A 23,908-nucleotide genomic window follows, 5' to 3' on the forward strand; every position below is an offset into this window, starting at 1 on the left:
AGGTCATGTTTTCGCAGCAGTTTTTAGTTAACCTGGAATGAAATGCCGGGGTGCCTACTTGATTACTAGATACAGGTTAGAACCATGCTTCATTGAGCTGCTTGACTTCTGGAGATAATTGAAGGCTTAAAATGAATCGTTTTGACATCAGAAGCAACTTATCTTTTTATTAGAGGATGAATCCTTGTGACTTTCTTTAATCTTGAAATGTTGTTACTGTCTAATTTCTTTGTTGTTCAAGTTTATTAAAGAACATGTTTGATTGCTTAGAGACAAAGTCCATACCAAACGAAACAGGAGATGAAATTTAAACATGACTTCCTCAGGATATGTAAATCATGTTTGATTACCTTGACCTTTCGATTTATCTCACAAAATTAAGTATCTTTTCACTGAGAATTCTAAGTGATCTAAGAGCGTTAATGTACGCTTTTCATACTAATTTTGTAGCTCATTTCCTGATTTGGAAGATCAGGATACAAAATAGTTTCTCTATAAATATAGTCTCATTTGTATGTAAATTAAATCTTCTTCTTATATATTTTTTAAATAAAAATATTATATCAAATTATATATATATATATATATATATATATATATATATATATATATATGACGTTCATAAAGTCGAATTCAAAGACGAATCTTCTTATTATATATTGATGCGGCATATCTTATATAGGATCCATGTTCGATGCCAAATATGGTAACGGCACAAGCAACGTCCATGGAATGGAACTCACCTTCAGTCTATTTTTGAGTCATTGAAGTATTTCTCCCAAGGATACGTAAGTTCACATGAAGAACGACAGTGGCATACAAGTCTGCATCAAATATCCGACTATAAAATTGGTTCTTTTACATGACGATGATATAAGTAAGGACCAAATATGATGATATGCAGTGTGATCATGTGTGTGACCAATTAGCAGACCAAAAGAACTCATTCCATGCTATATGCTCTGACAGAAGCAGATCCATCTTCCATGTGTTGATTCATCTCCCATGATTTCGTATGATTTCAGGCAGTGGGCTCATCATGCGACCGGTTTCTTCTCGTTGTTCTTGCTGCGGAAGGGCGAGAGGAGGGAGAACGGACGAGAGACTGCAACAAGAATCAAGTCTTTGAGAAGGACTCGAGAACTTTGAGGTTCCTAATAATTTTCATCATAAGCGCTTTTACATACATCATGTAGACACCAATCGAACAGCTTGAGAGTTGAGAAAGACATGTCTAACCTTTAGTCGGCGTGCCTCCAGCATTAGTATCATCTTGGGCAATGAGATTCTTCAATATATGAACTGGAAAACAAAAATGAAAATGCATCAGATACAAGTATCATTTGACATGAGGTTTCAAACATGCTTGCGCTAGAGTTTTGATATTTATTCTATTACAGGTAGTGTATGATCTGAGGCAGCCGCAAAGATAAGGAATAGAAGAATCTAAGATGCACAAAGATAGCTGCAAGCTGCCTGATAACGAGATCATAAATGTTGTTTTTGAAAGTTCATGTAACTGCAGAATAAATGCAGGAAAATGAAATAGTCATTATAGCCAGAAAATGGATGAGTTAGCTAGCTAGGTTAGAGATAGGAACCAGGTTAATAAAAGGTAAGGCTTTTCATTTTTTGATTACTTGAATTCAGTGGTTTAGGCAAATAAACTAGTATACTATTGACAAAATCGTCTGTAAACCTCAATCAGCAGGAGGTGGGATCTTACCATCATTGGACGAAGCCGCACCAACTGTTTGATCATCAACAGATGAAGCATCTGAGTCGATGTTACCTTCACCCAATGCCGAGCTGTGGCTCTTTCGACCAAATTTTAGCAGCTTTCTGAAACCTTTTAATTCCTTGCCTCGAGGTTTCTCATATGTTTCATGAAGTTGACCCCCTAGGCTCAGGTTCTCAAAATTGGATATATTTGTTGTGGTTTCCACAGCACATATTGCAACCATTTCAGATTCTGATGTACGTTGACCTCCATCATTTCCTAAATTAGTGGTTAAAGGATCATCCAAGGGGGTTGATCTGGAAGAAGGGGCTTGATAATTCTTTTCTGCCGCAGTTGAGTTTGAGAACTTCTGAGGCTCATTTCTTGTGTAAGGAACAACCATCTGATCAGCATTAGCAACATCAATTCACGGTCAGCCCATTAGTAGCTCAAGCAATGTAGATGGAAGCTTCATCTACCAAAAAGTTTAAGCGCTAAAGCATAAGAAAAGACCAACATACTTATAACTTTTCTTCTTGATCATGATAATATATGTACTTGGATCCATAGCCAGAAAGGACCTCATGTGCCATATTTGAGTACTATTTACTATGTAAACAACTTGCTCATGTATAATGCAGGTAAAGAAAAGCACTAAACATGGAAATTCAGGCATCAATCAGAATCACTTAAATCCTAAATGAACAAACTACAGAACTAATTCCTTTACATGAACTCAACAAAATGCTAAAGATGTTGTGAAACATGATGCATGCAAGAAAAGTGGATACAAAGAGGTATACTAGTGAAGTATGCCTTTTCATACAAGTGACCTACAGCCTGCAGCTAAAAGTAAACATCATGCTCCAGTTTGGGAATATAGACTTTAAACAGAAGCTAGTAACTATTGTTACTTCCTCTGAAACATATCTTCATCAATATATCCTAAACTTAAAGATGTGTGACTGTTCTCTGATAAAATATACCTTGTAGGAACTCAGTTGTTCATCCAACTTGCCTCCACCAGAATCCTCAACCTGATCTATAACAATTGGTGTACATGACTCCTCTCCATGTGATGTCTCTTTTGTGTCTAATGTCTCATCGAGTTGCTGGACAACAGGAGCAGTGACCACATTATTTTCAAGCATTACAACAGTCTTCTCAATCACCGGATTTTCATTGCTGTTGCTAGGTGGCTTATCACCAGTTAAATTCTCGTTGATGCTATCAGAAGCCTGAGAAGATTTTCTTCCAGTCACTCTCTGCAACAGATCTTTGCTAACTGATTCCTTTTTAACTCTATCAGATGAAGTTTTTGGTGAATTAATTCTAATCTCTGGCAGAGTTGCCGACTTACTTTTGTCCAATTGCATAATTGCAGTAATCTTTTCCCGAGACTCATCAGGTATGTTTCTCTTAGGCACTTGAGCAGAAGCTATGGACTTCACTGAGGATGCACGTTGAGTGTAACTACCTCTTGGATCAGACAGTCTTCTCGGTCGAAGATTGTCTGCCTTTGCTTCTGGCGTGAGTCCTTTACTTTCCCTTTTAATCTCAGGCAATGAAGATAATGATCGAGTTAACCCATGATTACTGCCATTTAATTTGCTAGATTTGGTAGCTTTCTGGGGAACACTGGATCCAATTGAAGAGGTTCTGATGGGCAATTTATGGAAAGGTGAAGAAACAGGCTCTGAATCACTAAACTTTGACCCTTTGTAAGGACTTGGGAAAGGCTTTGCAGCTACACGGGCTTTTGTCTGCTGCGGAGTCACTGCCATCCGAGTGGCACTCGAACTACTTCTTGCAGCTATACTCTTTTGCCTCTGTCTTTTTAAAGCTTCCAAACGCTTCAACTCTTCCTCTTCCTAAAAGTGGAAATACTCAAAATTAGCCAAGCAGACAACCAAAACAACCTAACTAAACCACTATCTACTAGCAGAGAGTTTTTTTCATATAGTAATACATCATTAACATGAGTCTGGAATAACAACATCACATAAACGATTTATAATGTCAGCTGAACTGCAATCTTTAATATCATCATAAAATGTCAATTATACTTGTCTAAAACTGTTACAAAGTTTCAAACCCAATATGAATTAATAGGAGGAAAAAGTTCATTATGGACTTATATGAATGACATAGCATATGACTTCCTAGGGACGTCAGTGCTCCATCCTCTGTTTGCTTAAAGAAAGGTTTCCCCAAGATGTTACTCAAGGAGAAAACTTGTAAATTATGACTCGTAGGTAGATTCAAACTTATGCCAAAAAAAAAAAGTAGCTAAAGGAATTTAGGAAATATGCCGCCAGGTTCATGTTGTCTGGGATAATGAGAAATATTATGTTTACACATTCTACAAATTTCTCAGAATAGACTTTCCCTTCTAAGCACCCTTTATTATATTCCTCTCTAGCTAGCAACTAGAATAATTACTGGGAAGGTATCTAGAGTGCCAACATAAGATGAATCATGAGAGGTACCCTTTCTTTCTTCACTTTCTGAAGATCAGCTTTGTAAGATCGCACCTTCTCTGCACGTTTTTGTGCTTCAGTCAGTGGCTTAAGCCTTGAGGATGGCCCTTTCTTCACCAGTGCATCCTTTGTCCTTTTGTCCATACTATCATTTGAGGCTCTTGAGTTCTTCTCCTTGTCCGATTTCTTTGATTCTTCTTTAATGCTTGTTGAGAGATCCGCTGTGTTAATGGCTTCCAGCTTGACAGAATTTCCAATAGGAACCTCAAAATCATAGTCCATTGCTGGATCATAACCCATAGATACACTTTCCATTCCACGTTCATGAACCAAAGACAGATCGTCTGGTTCATGGCTAAGTTGGCTTTTGACCTCATACGAATTTTGAGCTTTCTGAAGGGCTGAGGGGATCTCAGAATCCATGTCAATAGCATTTATGCTGTCTGATCCAAGATCTTGTGAACCTGACCTATAAGGAAGCATGAAGGACTCATCTGTTACACTGTATGATGAACGCTTTATTGTGTTAACAGCATGCTTGCCCATATGATCAACTAGTGGATCGGAAGGGTTCTTACTGATGAAATGATTTTCTTGGCCATAAATCATAAATTCATCACTGCTCATACGCCGGTATGTTCCTCCTCCATTTTCTATTTCCTTGAACTGGTTCTCTATTGAGTCTCTTCCAATACTTGAAACTAACAATTGATCATCAGAAGCTGCCTGCTTCATTCGGTTTGCCCAACCATTAACTGAATCAAACCCTACCATCTTCCGGTCACGAAAATCACCATAATCTCGGTCAGGAGGAATGATAGGATCAGCCTCACCTTTTTTCTGTTTTCTCTTTGATGGCTCGTTTTCTCCTGTTAACATGTCTTCATTAACTGTTCTCGACTTTTCTTCAGCTTTTAGTAATAAATGCTGAAATGCTTGCCAATTTCCAGAATCTGCCTCCTCTCCGCATGTAACTTTATCATTGCTATAGGCATCCGAGTATTCTACTGGTTTTGTTCGTCCATCTTCCTTCTTGAAAGTCTTTGTGGAGTGCCCATGCTTGCTTTTTCGCATGTTAGAACCCATATTATCACTTTCTTCTTCAGCTTCAGATTCAGAGACAGACTGTAATTCACTTTCAGATTCTCCAGCACCATTCTTCTTAGATGTGACATAATTTATGTTCCGAATTACAACAACACCAGACTTGTTCTTTCCTGGTCGACCAACTCTTTTATGACATTTATGACCATGAGAACCTTCTTTCTCAAGATCTGATGTATTTTGGTCCATATCATCATGGGAATGTGTGCTCCTCTCCCAAGTCTCAGATTCAATATCTTTGTTATCCATAGATTGTCTTCTCAACCCCTTTCTGTGAGAGCTGTTGAATCTAGGATCCTCCATTGGATGATATGAAGGATGGAAATACGGGATGCTCACCGGATAGTTCTGATAACAAGGCATTCCTTGCATTGGATAAGGTTGAAACACAGGAAGACCTGGTGGAGAATGCATAGGCCATTGTGGATAGATGGGATGCTGAAATTGACCTTGTAAATGCTCCTGGTGTCCTGATGACACCTTTGGATCTGAAGGGATCTGTTTGTCTAGGCAGGAGAAACATATGAATTCAAGGTACTTTGATAGGTCAATTTTGAAATACTAATCACAGAAAAAATAAAATTGAAGTAAAGCTAAAGATGAAATGCAATTTGCAATTGCAAAAACATTTTCCAGTTGTTTCATGCATGCATTTGTTTCATAATTCATTTTATGTAAATGAAGATAGATTAAAATTATGTAAGTATTGAAATAAAACAAAGATCACCAAATGAAAGGTTTTCTCAAAGGAAATTTCATGTGGAATATTATGTCTTATTAATGATAAGAAATTGGAAACTGCTATGTTTTAAAAAAAATGAAGTTATTGTAAATTTGCTGATAGGAGAGAGTGCATTTAATGATACATCAAAGTGTAGAATCAGAAAGGGTCGTGGTACATCAAGTAATTAAGATTTCTTAGGTCAAATATTAGAGACATTTGAACATTTTCTTCATGAGAAAATCTAATATAGATTGTCATAATAAGTTTTTTTTTTTAGCTGCCAAAACCTAAACGACATCATGGTAGATTCAGAAAGATTGCAGCTTTCATGTTCAGAGTATATACCAGCTTTACCATCGGTCTCTACAACCATATCACCAGCAATAGATTGTGAATACCCATGATCTTTCTTCATCATAGAATCTGTGGCAAAAATAATGCCAGATGCATTCAAAGCAGAAAATTCAGACTGTGTTGACATTGCTTCTGCAGCCTCAACTTCAAGCCACTGTCCACTCTCATGCTTTTTCTTCCATAGTTCCATAAATCGCAAGCAGGCTTCCCTATTTGACAAGGTAGAAGAAGTCAGAACTGCGAGAGTTGAATCTAAGATAAACAAACAAATCAGACAACTATCATGAGAAATGTATCATAGCCTTTTGACTATATTAGAAGTTATGAAGTATGTCTAAAATTTTGTTTTTCAAATGATATCTCATGCTTTCATATTACTCTTTGCTCCCTCATTTCATGCATCCTTTTCAGAGGTAAACATCAAATATAATCCCACTTCTCCTGTTCTTTGCAATTGCTGAATGATCTGACAAATTATCCATATCAAAATATTGTGTATTCACAATCTGAATGGGTATTCGCAATCTCGATCTGACAACTTGGAAATCAAATAACCAGAACAAGGAGTATTTTACAATATGTATTACTTGACATAGAAAACACTTACTTTAAACGTGAGGCACCAAAGCTTTCAGCAAATGGTATCAAATCTACCATTTTATCCATATCAAAACCAGCCGCTGCAGAACGTGCAAAGGCCATACCCTGTTCTTTCCGCAATACTATTTTGCGGGTCTCAAGCACTCTCAAAAGTTGAACCCTACAAAAAAACATTGTGCAGTAGAAATAAGAATACCTTCATACTAAAACTGTTATGCAATATAATGAAAATTATGGCCAAGTACTAGAAGTATATTTCTACATGCAGTCACCAAACTTGTAATAGATGGTAAACAGATGCAAGCATCCACAAAAGCAAGAAATTCATTCTTCCATTGCCATTTCATTCATGTAAATATATTTCCATTAGCATCTAAAAATACAAAAATATGCCTTATTTTTCTGTTATTAATTCAATTGACTAGTAATTGAAAAAATTGGAAGAGAAAGACAACATAAACTACCTGTACACCCTTAGGAAAGACAACATTCCGTCCGGTAACTACTATTTTTGCATGTTCAAGAAGAGAATACGGGAAAGAGAAGACTAAGAACATGTTAAGTTACTCATACTTTGAGTTCTCCTCCTGTGTGGTGGATCCATTTGAATCTGGTGGATTTGATTGTGAACCAGGCTGCCATAAATTAACAGAAGGCCAAACAATCTCTGAGAAACAAGCACCAGTTATATATATAAATTCATAAACAGGTACATGAATATGGGTGTGTCTATGAGAAACTAGTTTTCTGTCAGATGTCACTACTTGTGGGATACGTCTTGGAAACATGTCGGATATCTTCTCAAAGTGATACCAGATCGTACGAGATCAGTATATTTTCCAGGTATACCTCCCAGTACTAGTCCCAAATGTTGTCAAAAGCAATATTAGACCCGTCTCTAAAAAGCTTGCATATGACTTTATGTTGCCTTCATCTGTTGCTAGTTTGTTGCCTTCTATGCATTGTTTAAGTACTGTCACTAAAAATAGTTTGACTCATGGTGAATACAATGGGGCATTAGTCAATTTCTTGTAGTCATTTAACATGATCCTTAAGAACAAATTCTAACACCCATAAAAACGTGCATGCATGTGCCATATTCTATTCTACCTTTTTTGTCACGTTGAGAGTCAATATGGTGTTGTATTGGTATTCAATATCCATATCCACATTAGTGCTCTGCAGGTGTGTGGATTTAATTGTAAATATATATGCATTATATATGCAAAAAATCATACCTTATAAAGAACTATCGCCTTTTCTGCATCACTATCAACGGAGGTTTTGATACCTAAAGATGAGCAAATAATGATATCAAGGTCAGAATAGCTAAGAACACTAGAGGAACAAAATCTGACATTCACATGGAGATATGATGGGTCCATAGCATACATATGGGTCATTGAGGCCTAGTAGAAACACTTAAAACAGTCAACTCTTTCAGCAAACTTAATGATAAATGCTAATAGCAACCATGCATAAAACAAAATTCCTTAACAAGATGTTCAAAGATTTACTAGAAGAACATGATTAATTTTGATATGGAGATCAAGAGGTCATCTGATCCTGATGAAAAGCCATCACAATAGCCTTCATCACTAACAGGCAACAATGTTGTTGACACACACGATATATGGATGACACTTCACAGGTGGTTCACTGCTGGATAAGAAAGAATTCCTAAAGTACTCACAAGTTGACTGGGTGATCAACAAGCCCATGCTACAAAGACTATTTATTATGTTGTAATTTGGTCACAAACTACATATTTTTTACTCCTTCGGACCACATTACCAAACCCTGGGAAGATGCACATTTTTAAATGTGCAACAGAAATTCTTGGAAATCTTTCTGGTCTTTTAAAGGTGCAGTCCAGAATTAGTAAAATAATCAGTCTAAGGTACCTTCCATGGACTCTGCTGGTTTCATTTGATGATCATCCACCTGCCAAAAGGCACACAATAAAAGATGTCATACGAGTTATCATAACAACAAACAAATGCATAGACCATTTGTTTACACTGCTCAGGCCAAGATTATCATTGCTCTGGATCACAATCGCATTCTCGATCTGCAAGATCTCAGACTCTATGGTCGTTACACGCTCTAGAACTTCAGGTGTGCTCACAAAACGAACAAACCTGTAGATATACAAATTATGTATTTTAACAGATTAAAGTTGGCCACTTGCCGAAAGTTTCTCCCAGAATATAAAATGCACCTAGATCATGGATTAGGTAGACCGGTTGTGTTCAAAGAAAAGCGATTACAGTATAGGTAAACACTTCAGAGAGATTTTGCTCACCTCTCCACTGTGCCCTTTGTGAACCATGCTGCATCAGTTTCTGGGTCTGGTTCAAGGATTATGGAATAACCACCCTTGGCAATCTGATCCTGGGCAGCCTTTAAATGGGCAAGAAAGGGATTCAACAAGCCAGATGCAATTTTCTCTGTCTTACCATTTGCTACGATGACCAAATCACACCTGACAAAAAGAAGACCACAAGTCCATGATCGAACAAACATCCTCAGCAACCTATAATGCTACCCTGGGCCAAAACCATCTTACGGTGATTCACTCAAACCTAAGTCCACAAAATTGTTACCAATATATACAGTCGTGAAAAAGCAAAAGGCATGGGATAAACTTCTAGGTTACACATTGGACAGGAATAATTTTACCATGGTTTTAACTTCACAAGCAATGATCTACAGGGTTATAGAAACAGAAGTGAGTCTTTACCAAACCAAATGGCATAACTCTAAATACAAAACCTGGTATTTCGCTACTAAACCAAAATTCTCAGCTCAATTATTACCTGAATTTTGTTCAGGGAGAACATCCCGATGCAAATTCCGTTGACTACAAAATCATTTTTTATCCATCCCAACACCATAGAAAAATTCATCAGTTTTTTCGAGCTCTCCAAATCTCCTATCATTGTATCCTGAAACTCAGAAATCATTTTTTTTTTTCCTTTCATTTCCTTGGAGCTCATGGATTCCTTTAGAAACCCTAAGAGATCTTATCAACTCACAGTCCGACTTTCCCCACACTACATTTCAAATGAACATGAAACTTTCCAAGATCTGAACTTGTTTGCTCTCGAAATATCTGATTGCCCCATCCACTCACCTCGATCAAACCCTCAGCATTGAGCAAGAAACACTTGCTTCCGTAAGGATGTGGCACTTTACCTGGTTCGAGTCGGTGTGAGCTGGAAGACCGCGGAATCCAGCCGAGCTTCCGACCTCATTTGACACAAACGAAAAAATCTTCGAGGAAAGATTAGAACTTTGGCACCTCCTCTCCTCTTTGCAGTCTCGGCCCTCTATGTCCTTCACCGCCTCTGGACCAGATCTCACTCGTAGGGAGGTTCTGAGATCAAAAGCGGCACCATTTTGATTGTAGTGTTGATTCACGGAGGAGGAACGACAAAAACCTAAACGATCACAGAAAGTCGAAGAAGAGGGACCAATAGGGTAGAAAAAGAGCAATCTTTGGAGGGCGAAACAGCAGAGGAATAGCTCAAAACCTCTGCTTTAAAGCTGGAACCTTCTAAAACACTAAGGTAGAGAATGAATCATTAATGGCGACTGCAATAGCAAGTAGTAAACCAAAGATATAAATAAGATAGAGAGAGAGAGAGAGAGAGAGAGAGAGAGAGAGAGAGAGAGCTTTAGAGGAAAGATCACAAGAAAGCCTGCGAACAGTTGCAGGTTAGCGTCAATGCAAACAACACAATGTATGCAGAGGAAAGGTCAGCCTTGCAGTCCAAAAGCGAATCAAAGTTGAGAAGAAACGAACAGAGTTCAACAATGGAGAAGACAGAGAAAGGGGCTTTGGATTCGCGTCGGACAAGTGGGGGCAATTGGCGGAATAGATTAAAAAGCAGATATTTTTGGTCAAAATAATATTGTACCGAGAGAGAGAGAGAGAGAGATGAAGCCTTCACGACAGCAGGATTGAGGGAAAGGGCAGTGGGTCCCACATGAGTGGGTCCCGGAAGCAGCAGCAGGGCACTTTGGTCATTCAATTGAAGGGATACATGTAAAATTTGCTCCAAAAAACTATTTTTTTAAAAATAGAATGTCTCTCATTTTTAATTTTTCATAAAATATTTATTAAAAATAAAAAGATTTTATTTAATAACATACATGACATTCACATGAATACGAAATTTATCACTAATGCAATAAACTAACCAACTCGATACCTCAACAAAGATATTTATCTTTTTATTTATATAATTTTTTTCCGGAAAAATCTTGTTTAGGACATAATCTACAGATATTATTAAAAAAATGTAGATGTCCTATAGAAAATTTGAAAATAAGAGATACGATGCCAAAAAAAAGGGTATTTTTAAAGAATTTTTTTCCAAAATTAATTGTTTCAAGTTTAGTTTATTCCATTAATTCCATATAAGATTTGTGATTTTTTTTTTTCTCTCTCGGAACATATAGAGATGTTGTTGCAAATTTTTTCTTGTTTAACTATTTCTACTAAAAGTTGATGCTTAAAAGAGGTGACAATATTACTATCAATTATACAAGTAGAGATAGAGAAAAACTTAAACAGACTTCACCAGAAATTAAAAATAAAGATTTAAATATTTTTCACTTAGTTAACGAAAGCTCAATCACTATAAAAGTAGTTGATCTCAAGTAGTTGGTTGTTGTTGCATTGAAGAAAAGAAATTGTTGAATGCATGCTAGGTCTAATTGGGGGTGCAAATGAATGATATAATGTGGAAAACACATGTGGTTCAAATATGCTATAAATAAGATTCATGGATATACTGAACCAGGATTATCCTGTGATGCAGCTACATGTAATGGTTAATATAAACCCAGAGAAGAAAAGAAGAAAGGAAAAAATGTTGCTTATTTGAAGAAAATAAGAATTTGTTGAATGCAATATTAAGTCTACTTATGGGTGCATATGTATGATCTGAAACGGAAATTGATTTGGTATGGAAACAGAGTTGGTGCATATGTGCTCTAAATGAGATTCATTAAAATATTGATCCAGAATCTCTGTTTTCCCGCAAGATATTATGCAATGCAGCTACACGAAATGGTCGATATAATCCTAGAGAAGAATTGCTAAATGCATTCTGCTTGTGAAGGCATTTGTATGATTTGATATGGCAAACATATCAAATAAGAAGATGAATTAGATTCATGGAATTGTTTATTCAGAATGACTGTGAGATGGTATGCAAGTCAGGAAAATTTGCATGTCTCTATTAACAATTTAACATCAGTGATCATGAGTCCCAGGCATGAATCTCCAGCTCGTTGGTGCAAGAGGAAGGGATGACCAAAGGGAAAGAACATCACCTCCATGACTCCTCCATAATTTCCTTAATCTATTAAGGACAAAGAAACAATTTTGTTTGCCTTGATGCAGATGGTGGAATCATGGTTCGATAGAAGACATACCTCATAGATTGTTGAAGAATCTTTAGGTAGAGGCAAGTCACACTCATGTTGATGTCTCTTAGTGCAGAGTGTTCTGTACATGTATGTAGCTCCCAGCCCTGACACATGACTAGTCCCCATATCTGCACAAAGAAAGGGACACATTCCTAGGTCTTAAATGTAATGTACATCATATCATTTCAGAAAGTGATGTATCATCAGCATAACTCAAATCGTTTCATCCAAATAGGATCTGTTAATGTGTCAATTCATGTAACAAGATTTTAATGGAAGATATGACTATGCACCTACCATCAACCTGTGGCTTCTTTCTGAAAATAAGTAGAGAGTGAGAGAGAGAGAGAGACCTAGAGGCCAGTCTTGAATCCTGTCATGTAAGCTTTCATGGAGGATCACACATCTAAAGAAAGTGAACAGATTTTCTACAATTATCCTTCCAGAGACAAGCTAGGAAATAACGAAAAAGGACAAGTCAGGAAGGATCACAATCCATATGAATGAAGAAATGTAGTACTGTACAATACTGTACACTATTTGGTTCTTTACACCAAACCTATATTACTTTGCTATTGTTCTCTCTTCTTACATCATTTTAGTTGGTTCCATAGAGAAGTTCTCCTCCGGGGACTCGCTGAACATTTTCTGATAAGTATGTGACTGAAAGGTATACTTCTTTTGAGCCCATTTTGCATAGACAACTGCAAGATGGGAAGCTCCTGGTGCCTTCAAAAGGTTCCACATTTCTAAGAATCATGAGAGACTGTGTGTTCTATAAATCTCGATGTTTCGATGGCTCTGCCATGCAGTCCAGAATCGACAAAACTAATTTAGATGTTTCTGATGCCTCAATAGCCTCCGCCAATTGTAAGAGCCATGACAGACTTGTATACTGCAATCTCAGCATTTGCCATGAGCACTTGAACTCTAGTACGTAAATGGATGGCGAACTCCACCGCTCTGTTGACAGCATTTTTAGCTACTGTAAATATAATCTACTTTACTAGTCAGCATGGCACTAATAGAAAAGCAAACAAACACGTTATCGGGCATGGATGGAAAGAAAAATAATTTAGCCAAAAAGACGTTGAATAAAGCTCGTTTAGCCTTGTCTGAGACTTGTCAAGCTGCTAGAAACAAGAAACTCAGGAAAACCTATTTTTGGCTGAATGGCAACTTGGTCAATCCCAGTGTACCATTTCGTGAAATAAAAAATGAATAGAGAGAGTAATCAAGGAAGCATGTTCGCAACTTATACCATAGAAAGTTCTGTTGACAAGGTTGCCTAAAAACGCTATATCTAAATTCCTGGTATATGGATACCTGAACAAGACACTTAATAGAACAGAAGCTGGTCTGTCACTTTCAAAAGCAACAAACAGGAAGTTTTTCAGAACTTAATAGATCAGACTTTTCAGACTCAATATTTAGTGTCAGAACAACAAAAGAGTGCATGATTTTTAAACATCAAAAAGAGGTACTTGCACCTGAATCCTTCAAACTACATATGGCACCAAGCCTCTTCCTAACTAAAAGGGTGTTGGCTGTAGAACACAATCCAAAAAGGATCCATGAAAATTCAATAAAACCTTCACAATAGGCTGCAACATGAAGTCGAGAACCAGACCCTGTAACTTACGAGGCAAGTATGGATTATAAGTCCAATCACCAATGTACCATATTCATTGGCTTTTAGCTTTCATACCAAAGTGACAACTATCTGAGATCCACATAAATAAATAAATAAATAAATATATATATATATATATATATATATATATATATATATATATATATATATATATATATATATATATATAAGGGCTGTGACAAGTTCTACTATAAAGGGCAAAGTCAAAGTCAAACACACAAATAATCAGAAAGACATCTACTAAAATAAAACCATAAAAAATTTCTAACGCTGAATAAACCTAAATGATCAAGATTTCTTTTAGGAACTTTGTTATCTCAAAGCCTTTCCTCATCCACGAGACAAAGCACTTTATTATAACCAAAATTACAATAATTAAAAAACCAAAAGAAGGGTTGGACACCAAACTTCAGGCTTCGAACCATATTTTTTACACAGACATCTGAATTCCATATCAATGCTCTATATCTCCCGATGAATTTCACAGCAGGTTCAAGGAGAGGAAAACAAACAATTTTGAGAATAGGAAAACAAACCTTGTGAAATGACCTCTGGCGATGTTCTTGGTGTCTGGCTCCACTATCTCTTGAAAGATCTCTTTTTACGCAGAAATGGTGTATGCACCAACAGTGACCTCAGCAAAGGCGGAGACTGTTCAGAATGCATATAAAGGTTACCAAATCAAACAATTATATTAAAACAAAAGAGTTTGCTACAATATTAATAAAAGATAACAGTAACTTTTTTTAAGCAACCATCATATTAACTTATATGACCACTGTAGAATGATTAAATTCTTAATTAATTTACAAATATGTAAGAAGCATTTATATCCCAAAACAGTATTTTTAAAAACACTAGATGCCAAAATGCCTAGGGCAAGTGTTCACCCAAGCGAAGTGAAATGTTCTTGAATATAAAATTAAAAATATATTTATTATTTATTTAAAATTTAAAAAATGTATATATTAAATAAGTGAAATAAGATATCCTTATTATCTAACTAACGGTCTATTATTATGTCGTAACTCCTATCCATCTAACAGTGTTCATAAATTTCTAATAATTTAACAAAGTCAAGAAAAAAAAATCATTTAACAATGTGCTCAAGCTAACGTTAAAAATAAGAGATCATTTAACAAAGATGTTATTGTTACCTATAGACTGAGAAATAGAAGATGAAGAAGTAACCAATTGGCAAAAGGCCATGGAGCATGGCACCCGAGGAAGGCATGGGCACACGATGGAGGAAAGTAAGGTTCTCTGACTAAGGCAAGGTTCACACGATGATATATACTATAAGAGCAGAGAAACAAAGCTTTACACGATGATACATAGAGAAAGAGACACATGATTGATGATGTAAGCTTCAGAAAGATATTGCACATGATGGTGTAGGACAGAGGAGTCTCGTGATCAACGATGAAAGCAAAAAAAAAATGCTACAGATAAAAATGTAGGCCGGAGGAGGCTTGTGATAAGGTGGAGCCAACTAATTCCAATTATTTAAACTCAATCAAAGTCCAATTAAACCCATGCTTTATTTGGATTGAGCACATGCATGAGTCACCAAACGCTTGGGTTTAGACATACGTCTTCCTAAACGTCTATTGTAAATATTATTTTAAAAAATACAATAAAATAAATATAACTTTCCTACAATAATAATCCTATATTTTAGGAATACAATTATATAGGTAAATCCTAGAAATACGAAGATAACTATTTAGGAATAAGACTATATCAATACAACTTTATGGATGTAAATATATCTTGCAAACAAGTATGTCTAAGTAATTTATAGAATACTCTCCTCAGAAAGCTTTCGTGTAAGTATCATCTAAGAATAAAATATGAGATATACAAATTTATCTATTATCTAATTTTTTTGATGAAATATTGATCTATTTTCACATATTGAAGTACTGACGCAAAATGCTTAAATCTAAATAAATAATAATGTACTTATTAGACCTTATATATCAATATAAGTCTTTAAACACTCCTCAGACTAAACTTAAATATCATAATCTTTTACATTTAAGGGCTTGGCCCCACTAAACAGTATAGTTGATAGCATTTTCTTAATCGACTCTCACAATACCTAATACTAGATTAACTCAGATATTAATTGGGATGACCCTATTTGATAAGATAACTAATTTATTAGCTTTGTTGAATTTAAACCACTAATCCAAAATACATAGGCTCAAGTTAACCATGGGTTAATCCAAGTCTTTAGGCTTATGTGAGGCTAAACTAGATGTTGCAAGATTATAAGTAATATTTATTATTGCTATATTATCTTAGGATTGCTTAACCTGATTTTCAAGTTTGCAAGTATTATCTTTATATACTATATATATATATATATATATATATATATATATATATATATATAATATATGTGGGTTTTATACTAATAAGTTGGCTTAAGTATTTTGAATAATAGGGTTAAAGCTTTTTCCAAGCACTTCGCAAATATGTTATCAAGTCATGACATGGCACACACCATCCTGAACTGGAACCCGTTATCAAGTGTAAAAGGAAAAAGAAAGTCCACCACATGGAAGGAATAGAAGGATGGGTGATGCAACAAATTAATCCAAAAAGCTCTCACAAAAGAGATTAAAATTTTATCTAACAATTAATGCAACTGCAGTAAAGACATCAATATCTTCGACATTCAGACAATTCTATTCTACAAAATTGACAGGAGTTACCCACTCTTGACATAAAATATGAGGAAGTGATTTGAAATGTACATAAAGAAATACACAACAATTAGCTGCTAGCAAATACCATAAAATTAGTGCAAAGATATAAAAGCATATGTACCCAACACAATTCTGCAATTAATTTTGAGGCTAGCAATATTATGAAGGAGGAAGAAAAATAAAAACTAAGAATTATTAATACCTGAAATTCTCTAACTAAAGCTGTATGTTTCTTGTTTCTCTTTTTTTCCCAGTAGTCATAAATGGCACCCAATATCTCCCTCTTTCCTAAATCCTGACAAAATTTGAATGCCTTTTCCTTATCAAACACATGATCCACATTGCTGTAAGCACCCTTCTCCATTGCATAAATTATTTTCTCAAAGTCGTCCGCTGAAATATTTTTTAGTTCACCAAGGCCCGGATGCAGAATTCCAGAGTTATGATCAGTGAGCCACTTCTCATCCCCGGAATCCATATCATACCGAGCAATTTTACTTGATAGAGCTCGATGGATCTCATCATCCTCAGTTCTGATATAATAATCAGGGCGTATAAAAGTTGATCGAGAACCATCGGCATAGCCAGAAACCTCCCTGTACACAGGCACCGAAATTGTCCTGGAGGAATCTTCCTGCAGGTTGCGCTGCTGGCATTCCTCATGCAATTCCTTAAACACAAGCCAATCCCACCTATCCAGAAACTCGAGCTTCCACCTATCTTCAGCAGCCCAAATATAGGTATGAGTGAAACGATTGACGACACAGCGTCTCATATTCAGAGGTTTGTGCAGGTACTATGTTTCACCCTGTGACTTGACTGCTATACGCCATTCCTTAGAGGGCAAGGTGTCCAACAAAACTTCAAAGCCTTCCTCCCTCCAACACCTGTCAGCATCAACAACCAAGACATTTGCATTGCAACGTGAGGTGTCTATGTTCTTCTTCACCTCGGCCAATGCAGACTTCAGCTCCTTGTTAGCTGACTTCCTCTGCTTCCGATGGGAACTGAAAAGAGTCGAGACATCACTCTCATATTTGGAACTGAGCACCTTCTCAGTACAGGCATCAGGCACCTCAGGACAAATTGGCTTTGCCATGAATTCAGCATGGAAACTTGCTTTAGCTTCTGATAAACCACTAGCACCACACTGATTGGAGTGCAATGGTAACAATGCATCAGCATTTGAACTCAACAGGCTCCAACTTCCTGAGAAACTTCTTCTTCCGCAATGCTTGCTTAGCCCTGAACCGAGCAAATTAGTTGCATTTTCTATTGCTGATTTACAGGCATCAATGGTATCATTTTGTTCATGCCTCATTGTAACAGGAACCATAGAAAGTTCAGTTTCCAAATTACCAGCCTCCACAAGAACACATGAATCATTTTCTTCATAATTGACAGCCCCAGACAAGTTCCAACCTCCTGAGAAACTTCTCCTTCCGCAACGCTTGCTTAGCCCTGAACCGAGATTAGTTGCATTTTCTATTGCTGATTTGCAGGCATCAATTGTATCATTTTGTTCATGCCTCACTGTAACAGGAACCATAGAAAGTTCAGTTCCCAAATTACCTGCCTCCACAAGAACACATGAATCATTTTCTTCATAATTGACAGCCCCAGACAAGCTCCAACCTCCTGAGAAACTTCTCCTTCCGCAATGCTTGCTTAGCCCTGAACCGAGCAAATTAGTTGCATTTTCTATTGCTGATTTACAGGCATCAATGGTATCATTTTGTTCATGCCTCACTGTAACAGGAACCATAGAAACTTCAGTTCCCAAATTACCTGCCTCCACAAGAACACATGAATCATTTTCTTCATAATTGACAGCCCCAGACAAGCACATTAAGTATCTTGTAAGAACACGAGGTAAATAAAGGGACCCGAGAAGCATACTGACATGCAAGCTCCTAAAGTAAATTGGAAGCGCCGAAAAATCAAGCAGTAGCAGTGGAACAGACTGTCTAGCACCATAAATCTTGCATAGCCCACAACAATGCAGAACGCCTGAAAAAATAACATTCTGAAAAACAACATCCAGCATTTAGACATATAGAAAAATTAACACAAAAGCAGAAAATGCCGTTCAAACACATGCTTACATTCTTCTGCCACCTGAGTGGTAATACATGAACTCCCTGCCGAGAAAAGACGGTAGCTAACGATCCAGATAATAAGAATGCAGCAAATTCCTGGACTGTCACCGTGGACCTCCTCATCCATTTGAGTGTGGTGATCAGAAATCTTGGAAAACAGAGTGAACTACTGGCACAAGAGGATTCCACGAACAGCGTCAGCACCATACGATCATTGATGTTTGTGCACAAACTATTTTCCAAGATGGCGTTCTTCTTTGCAAAGTTCCCAGCAGAGACTGCAATTTTAAGCTCCCTTTTTATGATTCCTCTTTCAATCGAGGTCTCCGCAAGCTCTGGATCTCGTTTAATTTCTTGGTGTAGAGTCGGCACATCTGACTTCCTCCTGCAACCTTTCCGCACGAAAACCAACCCGTTTCTTCTCTTTATCTCCGAAGCCCGATGCCCGACAGAAGAAGATGTCGAAGCCCCACCACCAGAGAGGTGCCTCTGCCTCCTACGCCCATAAACGATCCCAAACTTCCTCCCTAGACAAGTATCGCACGAGTCCTCCGGAACATCGGACTCCGGTGTCTTCCCAGCGGTCTCACCAGGCTCGTTCAACCCATCCGAGCATCCAAGATCACGTGTTTCCCCTTTCTCTCTCTTCTCGCACCGGTGATCCTCGGCTCCACCGCCGCCAAAGACCCCCAACCACTTATCGCCGTGCCTCCGTACGGCAAGCGTCTTCGGAGATCCGAGGACGCTAGAGACGCCGTCGCCAACCCTAGCCACTGAGGAGATTTTGGGGATTAACACCCTCGTCGACCGTCGCGTCCCCACCGACGACATCAGCGTCGGCGGGGCGGGCAGGGGGAACACCTGCCAACCTGTCTCGACCTCCACTGCCCCGTGGAGCTTCCTCGGCGCGGCGGCCTTACGTTTCTCCAGTCTCGCATTCCTCCAAATAATCACCATCATCGCCGCCCGTCAGGAATCCAATCATCGGCGATTCCGATCACCAGCCCACATCCCGCCGCCACAGCCGACCCCGATCCTTCTTTCTTGATTCAAATCTAGAATTCCAATATCCCGGGGATGATTCCGATTCCTTTGCGCTTTCCTCTCAAGATCAAGATTCAGAGGCGGAAAGGCGGTTAAGTGCTTCACGTCGTAGAAGGCGAGAGGCAGAGAGCGCGCGCGCGCGCGCCCGCCAATGGGCCTTCGGGTTGAATTAAGGGTCTCTATTTTGACGGCGCTAAGATGGTATGGCCGTCTGATGGAGATCAGACAGTAAAAGTTTGGGTATTCCATGCGTGGAAATGTACGGGCTCGTCGTGCTAACTTTGCAGGCGATTCGGTCTTGGTTATCTGCGGAGTAGATAAGACCCCTACGTGGCATTCGATTACTGGAACAAATACGCCCAACGAGGAGGGGAAATTTGACTTGTAATGGTGAGACGGGGGAGCAGCGGATGCGAGGATTGGCGCGGGGTCGTCATCGTTTGGCTTAATGACGAGCGTGCCCTCGAAGTGGGTCGACACCCACAGTCGGGTGCATCGTAGCCGTACACGTTTCACGCTCATCAGCTTTCAAGTGCGGTTCTCCTGTCCCTGCCTGAGTCCAACGCAGGATTATTTACGTAGAAAATGAGTGGGCCTCGGTGTGTGTTGCCCACAAGTTCGTCGTTTGATTGGATGGCAATCCTGCATTCTGTTTTTGCTTGTACAGCAGTGGACAATGTTCATTACTTAAGCCCGATAAAGCTTTAAACAATACTTAATTATTAAGGTCTGCCCTATTGGCTCCGCTTATATTGGCAGTAAAGATGGACTTGTATCCGTTGGGAAAAAGATACGACAAAGAAGAGCATAAAAAATACTATGGAAACAAATAACAAATACAAGATCAAGAATACTTTAGGAAATATATTTAGGTTTGAAACGTGTATAAACACTTTCCTAAAAACGATATTTGCACCCTCTTCTCAATAAGATTACTCTGGGTTTGATGCAAATAGTTTTAGTGGATATGACAAGCCTTTAGAAGATCTGTATTGAGCAAACAATAAAGAATCTTCAGAGAGGAATTAGAGAATGTCTAACTCAATCACTTGGAGAGTAAAGACGAAGAGCATGAAAGAGTTATCTTTTTAATTTACCCCCAAATAGCTATTTATAGATATTTTCTCAAAAGATATAATCTTTGAAAATTAACTATTTTCTCAAAAGACATAACCTTTGAAAATTATAACTATTTTCTCAAAAGATACGACATTTGAAAAATAACTACCAAAAAATAAAATAAAAGAAAACACCTTTTCAAATAAATCTTTTGAAAAGAAATTCTTTTTTTCTTTTTAATTTGAACAATTTATAACAATCCCCCACTTGTTCAAATTTAAAAATTTTCTCCAAGTGATTAAATAGTATTTATGAATAAAGTAATATATCTTTCGATTTAAATATTACCTTAGTGTAAGCATCATAAAGTGAACTCGAAATCCCAAATAGCATAAAAGCTTTGAATTTGTTATTCCTCGTGACAACACCAGTGATACCACACACATAAATACAACATTCTTGTATTCCTCATAAAATCTCGCTTAGCCCTAATATGGCCTTGGGCTCATCCAAGTTCATGAACTTTTATGAGAGAAACTCCAACTCTCAATCGAAGCGGCACCACTTCTAAGTTCATATAGGTGAAGTTCTTATAGTATCTTTGTCACTCTTTGAGATACTTGTCCTAACTTGACTGAACTTCATTAAAAGTATAATTAACTCAACCCTCATTCGGTGACAACCAGCACTTTAACATCTTTAGATGGGACTCATAAAATATTTCAAAGTGCTGAACCACTCCACGTATCAATGACTTGTTCTTACCCTTTGAACTCTTCATTACTCATTTCATAATGTTGAGTATGGTTGCTATCATTGGTGGATCTTTTATTCAAGGAGTTTTAGCCCTATCCATTTTGATGTTGATCTTACAACTTCTCTTGTAAGAGGTTTGGTGAATGGATCAGCCAAATTCTCACTTGTTTTCACAAATGTGAGTGAAATAATCCCACTCTTGATTAATTTCCTCACATAATCATGTCTAAGACTTATATGTCTTGACTTTCCATTATATATTTCACTATATGCACGAGCTAAAGTGGCTTGACTATCACAAAGTATAGAAATTGAATTCACACTCTTAGAAGTTAATGAAATTTCTAATAGAAAGTCCCTCAACCATTCAACCTCCTTTCCTGCATCTGCTAGAGCAACAAATTCTGATTCCATAGTTGAGTGAGTTATATACGTTTGTTTCTTGCTCTTCCAAGAAACAGTGCCACCTCCCAAGGTGAACACCCAACCAGTAGTGGATTTGTTATCTCCAAAACTCGATATCCAACTTGCGTCAGTATATCCTTCTAAAATAGTAGGAAATTTTGAGTATTGTAGGCCATAATCTTTGGTTCGTTTAAGGTACCCAAGAACTCTTTCAATAGCCTTCCAATGCTTTACATTTGGATTGCTAGTAAATCTACTCAATTTACTAACTGCAAATGCTATATCAGGTCTTGTGCACTGCGTTGCATACATAAGACTTCCTATAGCACTTGAATATTCTAATTGAGCCACTGTTCTTCCAACATTCTTGACTAATTTGATACTTGGGTCAAATGGGGTATTTGCTTCTTTGATTTTTAAGTGACTGAATTTCTCCAATACTTTCTCTATGTAATGAGTTTGACTCAAAACATATCCCCCACTATTTCTTTTTACCTTGATACCTAGTATAGTATCAACTTGCCCAAGATCTTTCATCTTAAATGTTGAAGATAGAAACCTCTTTGTTTCTATAATACCTTTTATGTTGTTGCACACTATTAGCATATCATCAACATAAAGGCAAACTATCACTATATAGTCATCACAAGTTTTGAGATAAACACATTTATCTGCAATATTATGAACAAATCCATTAGAAAGAATTATTGCATCAAATTTCTCATGCCATTGTTTTGGAGCCTGCTTTAAACCATACAATGACTTAATAAGTTTACACACTTTATGTTCATTTCCCGGTAGAACAAAACCTTCGGGTTGTTCCATATATACCTCTTCATCGAGGTCTCCATTTAGAAATGTCGTTTTGACATCCATTTGATGAACATAAAGATAAAAAATTGATGCTAAAGCAAAAATAATTCTAATAGATGTGATCCTAGCCATAGGAGCATATGTGTCAAAATAATCTATTCATTCCTTTTGTCGAAATCCTTTAGCAACTAACCTTGCTTTGAACGTTTGGAGAGTACCATTTGTATGATACTTCCTACAAAATATCCATCTACAACTAATAGGTTTTGAGGCAAAAGGTAAATCGACAAGTTCCCAAGTATGGTTTGACATAATAGAATTCATCTCATCATTAATAGCATCTTTCCAAAAAGCAGCATCACGAGAAGCCATAGCTTCTTTAAATGTTTTAGGATCATCTTCCACTTGTAAAACAAGAGGAATTGTTTTTAATACTCTCTCATTAGTTCCTTCTACAAGGTAAAAAGAAATACTTTGAGAATCAATCTCATCCGATCTTAATGTTTTTGCTTTTCGTACACGAGTGCTTCTCCTTAATTCATAAGATTGCTCTCCAACCTCTTGTGAACTTGATTGATGTCCAATCAAAGGAATTTTAGGTTGCTCACCAACCTTTTGAGATTTCTTCACTAGTTGGAGGATGAACATTATTACTAGAAGTCAATAAATGTTCAAAGAACTCCGCATCTCGAGATTCTATTATGATATTAGACTCCAAATTAAGAAGTCTATATGCTTTGCTATTTGAGGCATAGCCTATAAATGCACATTTGATTCCTCTAGGTCCTAATTTTGTCTTTTGAGGATCATTATTCTTACAATATGCAAGACACCCCCGCACTTTAAAATAATCAATGTTATGTCGTCTTCCTTTCCATAACTCATATGGAGAGATCTTATTCTTTTTAGAGGGAATTCTATTTAAGATATGACATGC

At 37.3% G+C, this 23,908-nt stretch overlaps 2 protein-coding genes across 3 annotated transcripts; both read right to left on the bottom strand.

The window, feature by feature from the left end:
• Positions 1-724: 724 nt before the first annotated feature.
• Positions 725-10,860, bottom strand: LOC135597394 (COP1-interacting protein 7-like). Of its 2 annotated transcripts, XM_065090298.1 has the most exons (13): positions 10,181-10,860; positions 9,288-9,467; positions 9,003-9,123; positions 8,887-8,926; positions 8,221-8,273; positions 7,556-7,617; positions 6,990-7,142; positions 6,374-6,591; positions 4,210-5,810; positions 2,707-3,591; positions 1,727-2,123; positions 1,240-1,302; positions 725-1,105 (listed from the first exon to the last, which is right to left on the bottom strand). In XM_065090298.1, exons 1-13 carry the CDS (start codon positions 10,237-10,239, stop codon positions 1,038-1,040), a joined length of 3,900 nt encoding a protein of 1,299 aa, XP_064946370.1. In that variant the 5' UTR covers positions 10,240-10,860; the 3' UTR covers positions 725-1,037. The 2 variants fall into 2 exon arrangements, with proteins under 2 accessions (XP_064946370.1, XP_064946371.1); XM_065090299.1 differs by lacking the exons at positions 7,556-7,617; positions 9,003-9,123; positions 9,288-9,467; positions 10,181-10,860 and having other exon boundaries at positions 8,887-8,919.
• A 3,743-nt stretch (positions 10,861-14,603) lies between these two features.
• On the bottom strand, positions 14,604-19,988 carry LOC103972532 (uncharacterized). The gene is made up of 3 exons (XM_018820425.2): positions 18,901-19,988; positions 16,998-18,821; positions 14,604-14,729 (listed from the first exon to the last, which is right to left on the bottom strand). The coding sequence occupies exons 1-2, from the start codon at positions 19,852-19,854 to the stop codon at positions 17,592-17,594; spliced, it is 2,184 nt and encodes a 727-aa protein (XP_018675970.2). The 5' UTR covers positions 19,855-19,988; the 3' UTR covers positions 14,604-14,729; positions 16,998-17,591.
• Positions 19,989-23,908: the final 3,920 nt, after the last annotated feature.

The sequence above is a fragment of the Musa acuminata genome, chromosome BXJ1-11, assembly GCF_036884655.1.
Source record: "Musa acuminata AAA Group cultivar baxijiao chromosome BXJ1-11, Cavendish_Baxijiao_AAA, whole genome shotgun sequence".
Classification (NCBI taxonomy): domain Eukaryota; kingdom Viridiplantae; phylum Streptophyta; class Magnoliopsida; order Zingiberales; family Musaceae; genus Musa; species Musa acuminata.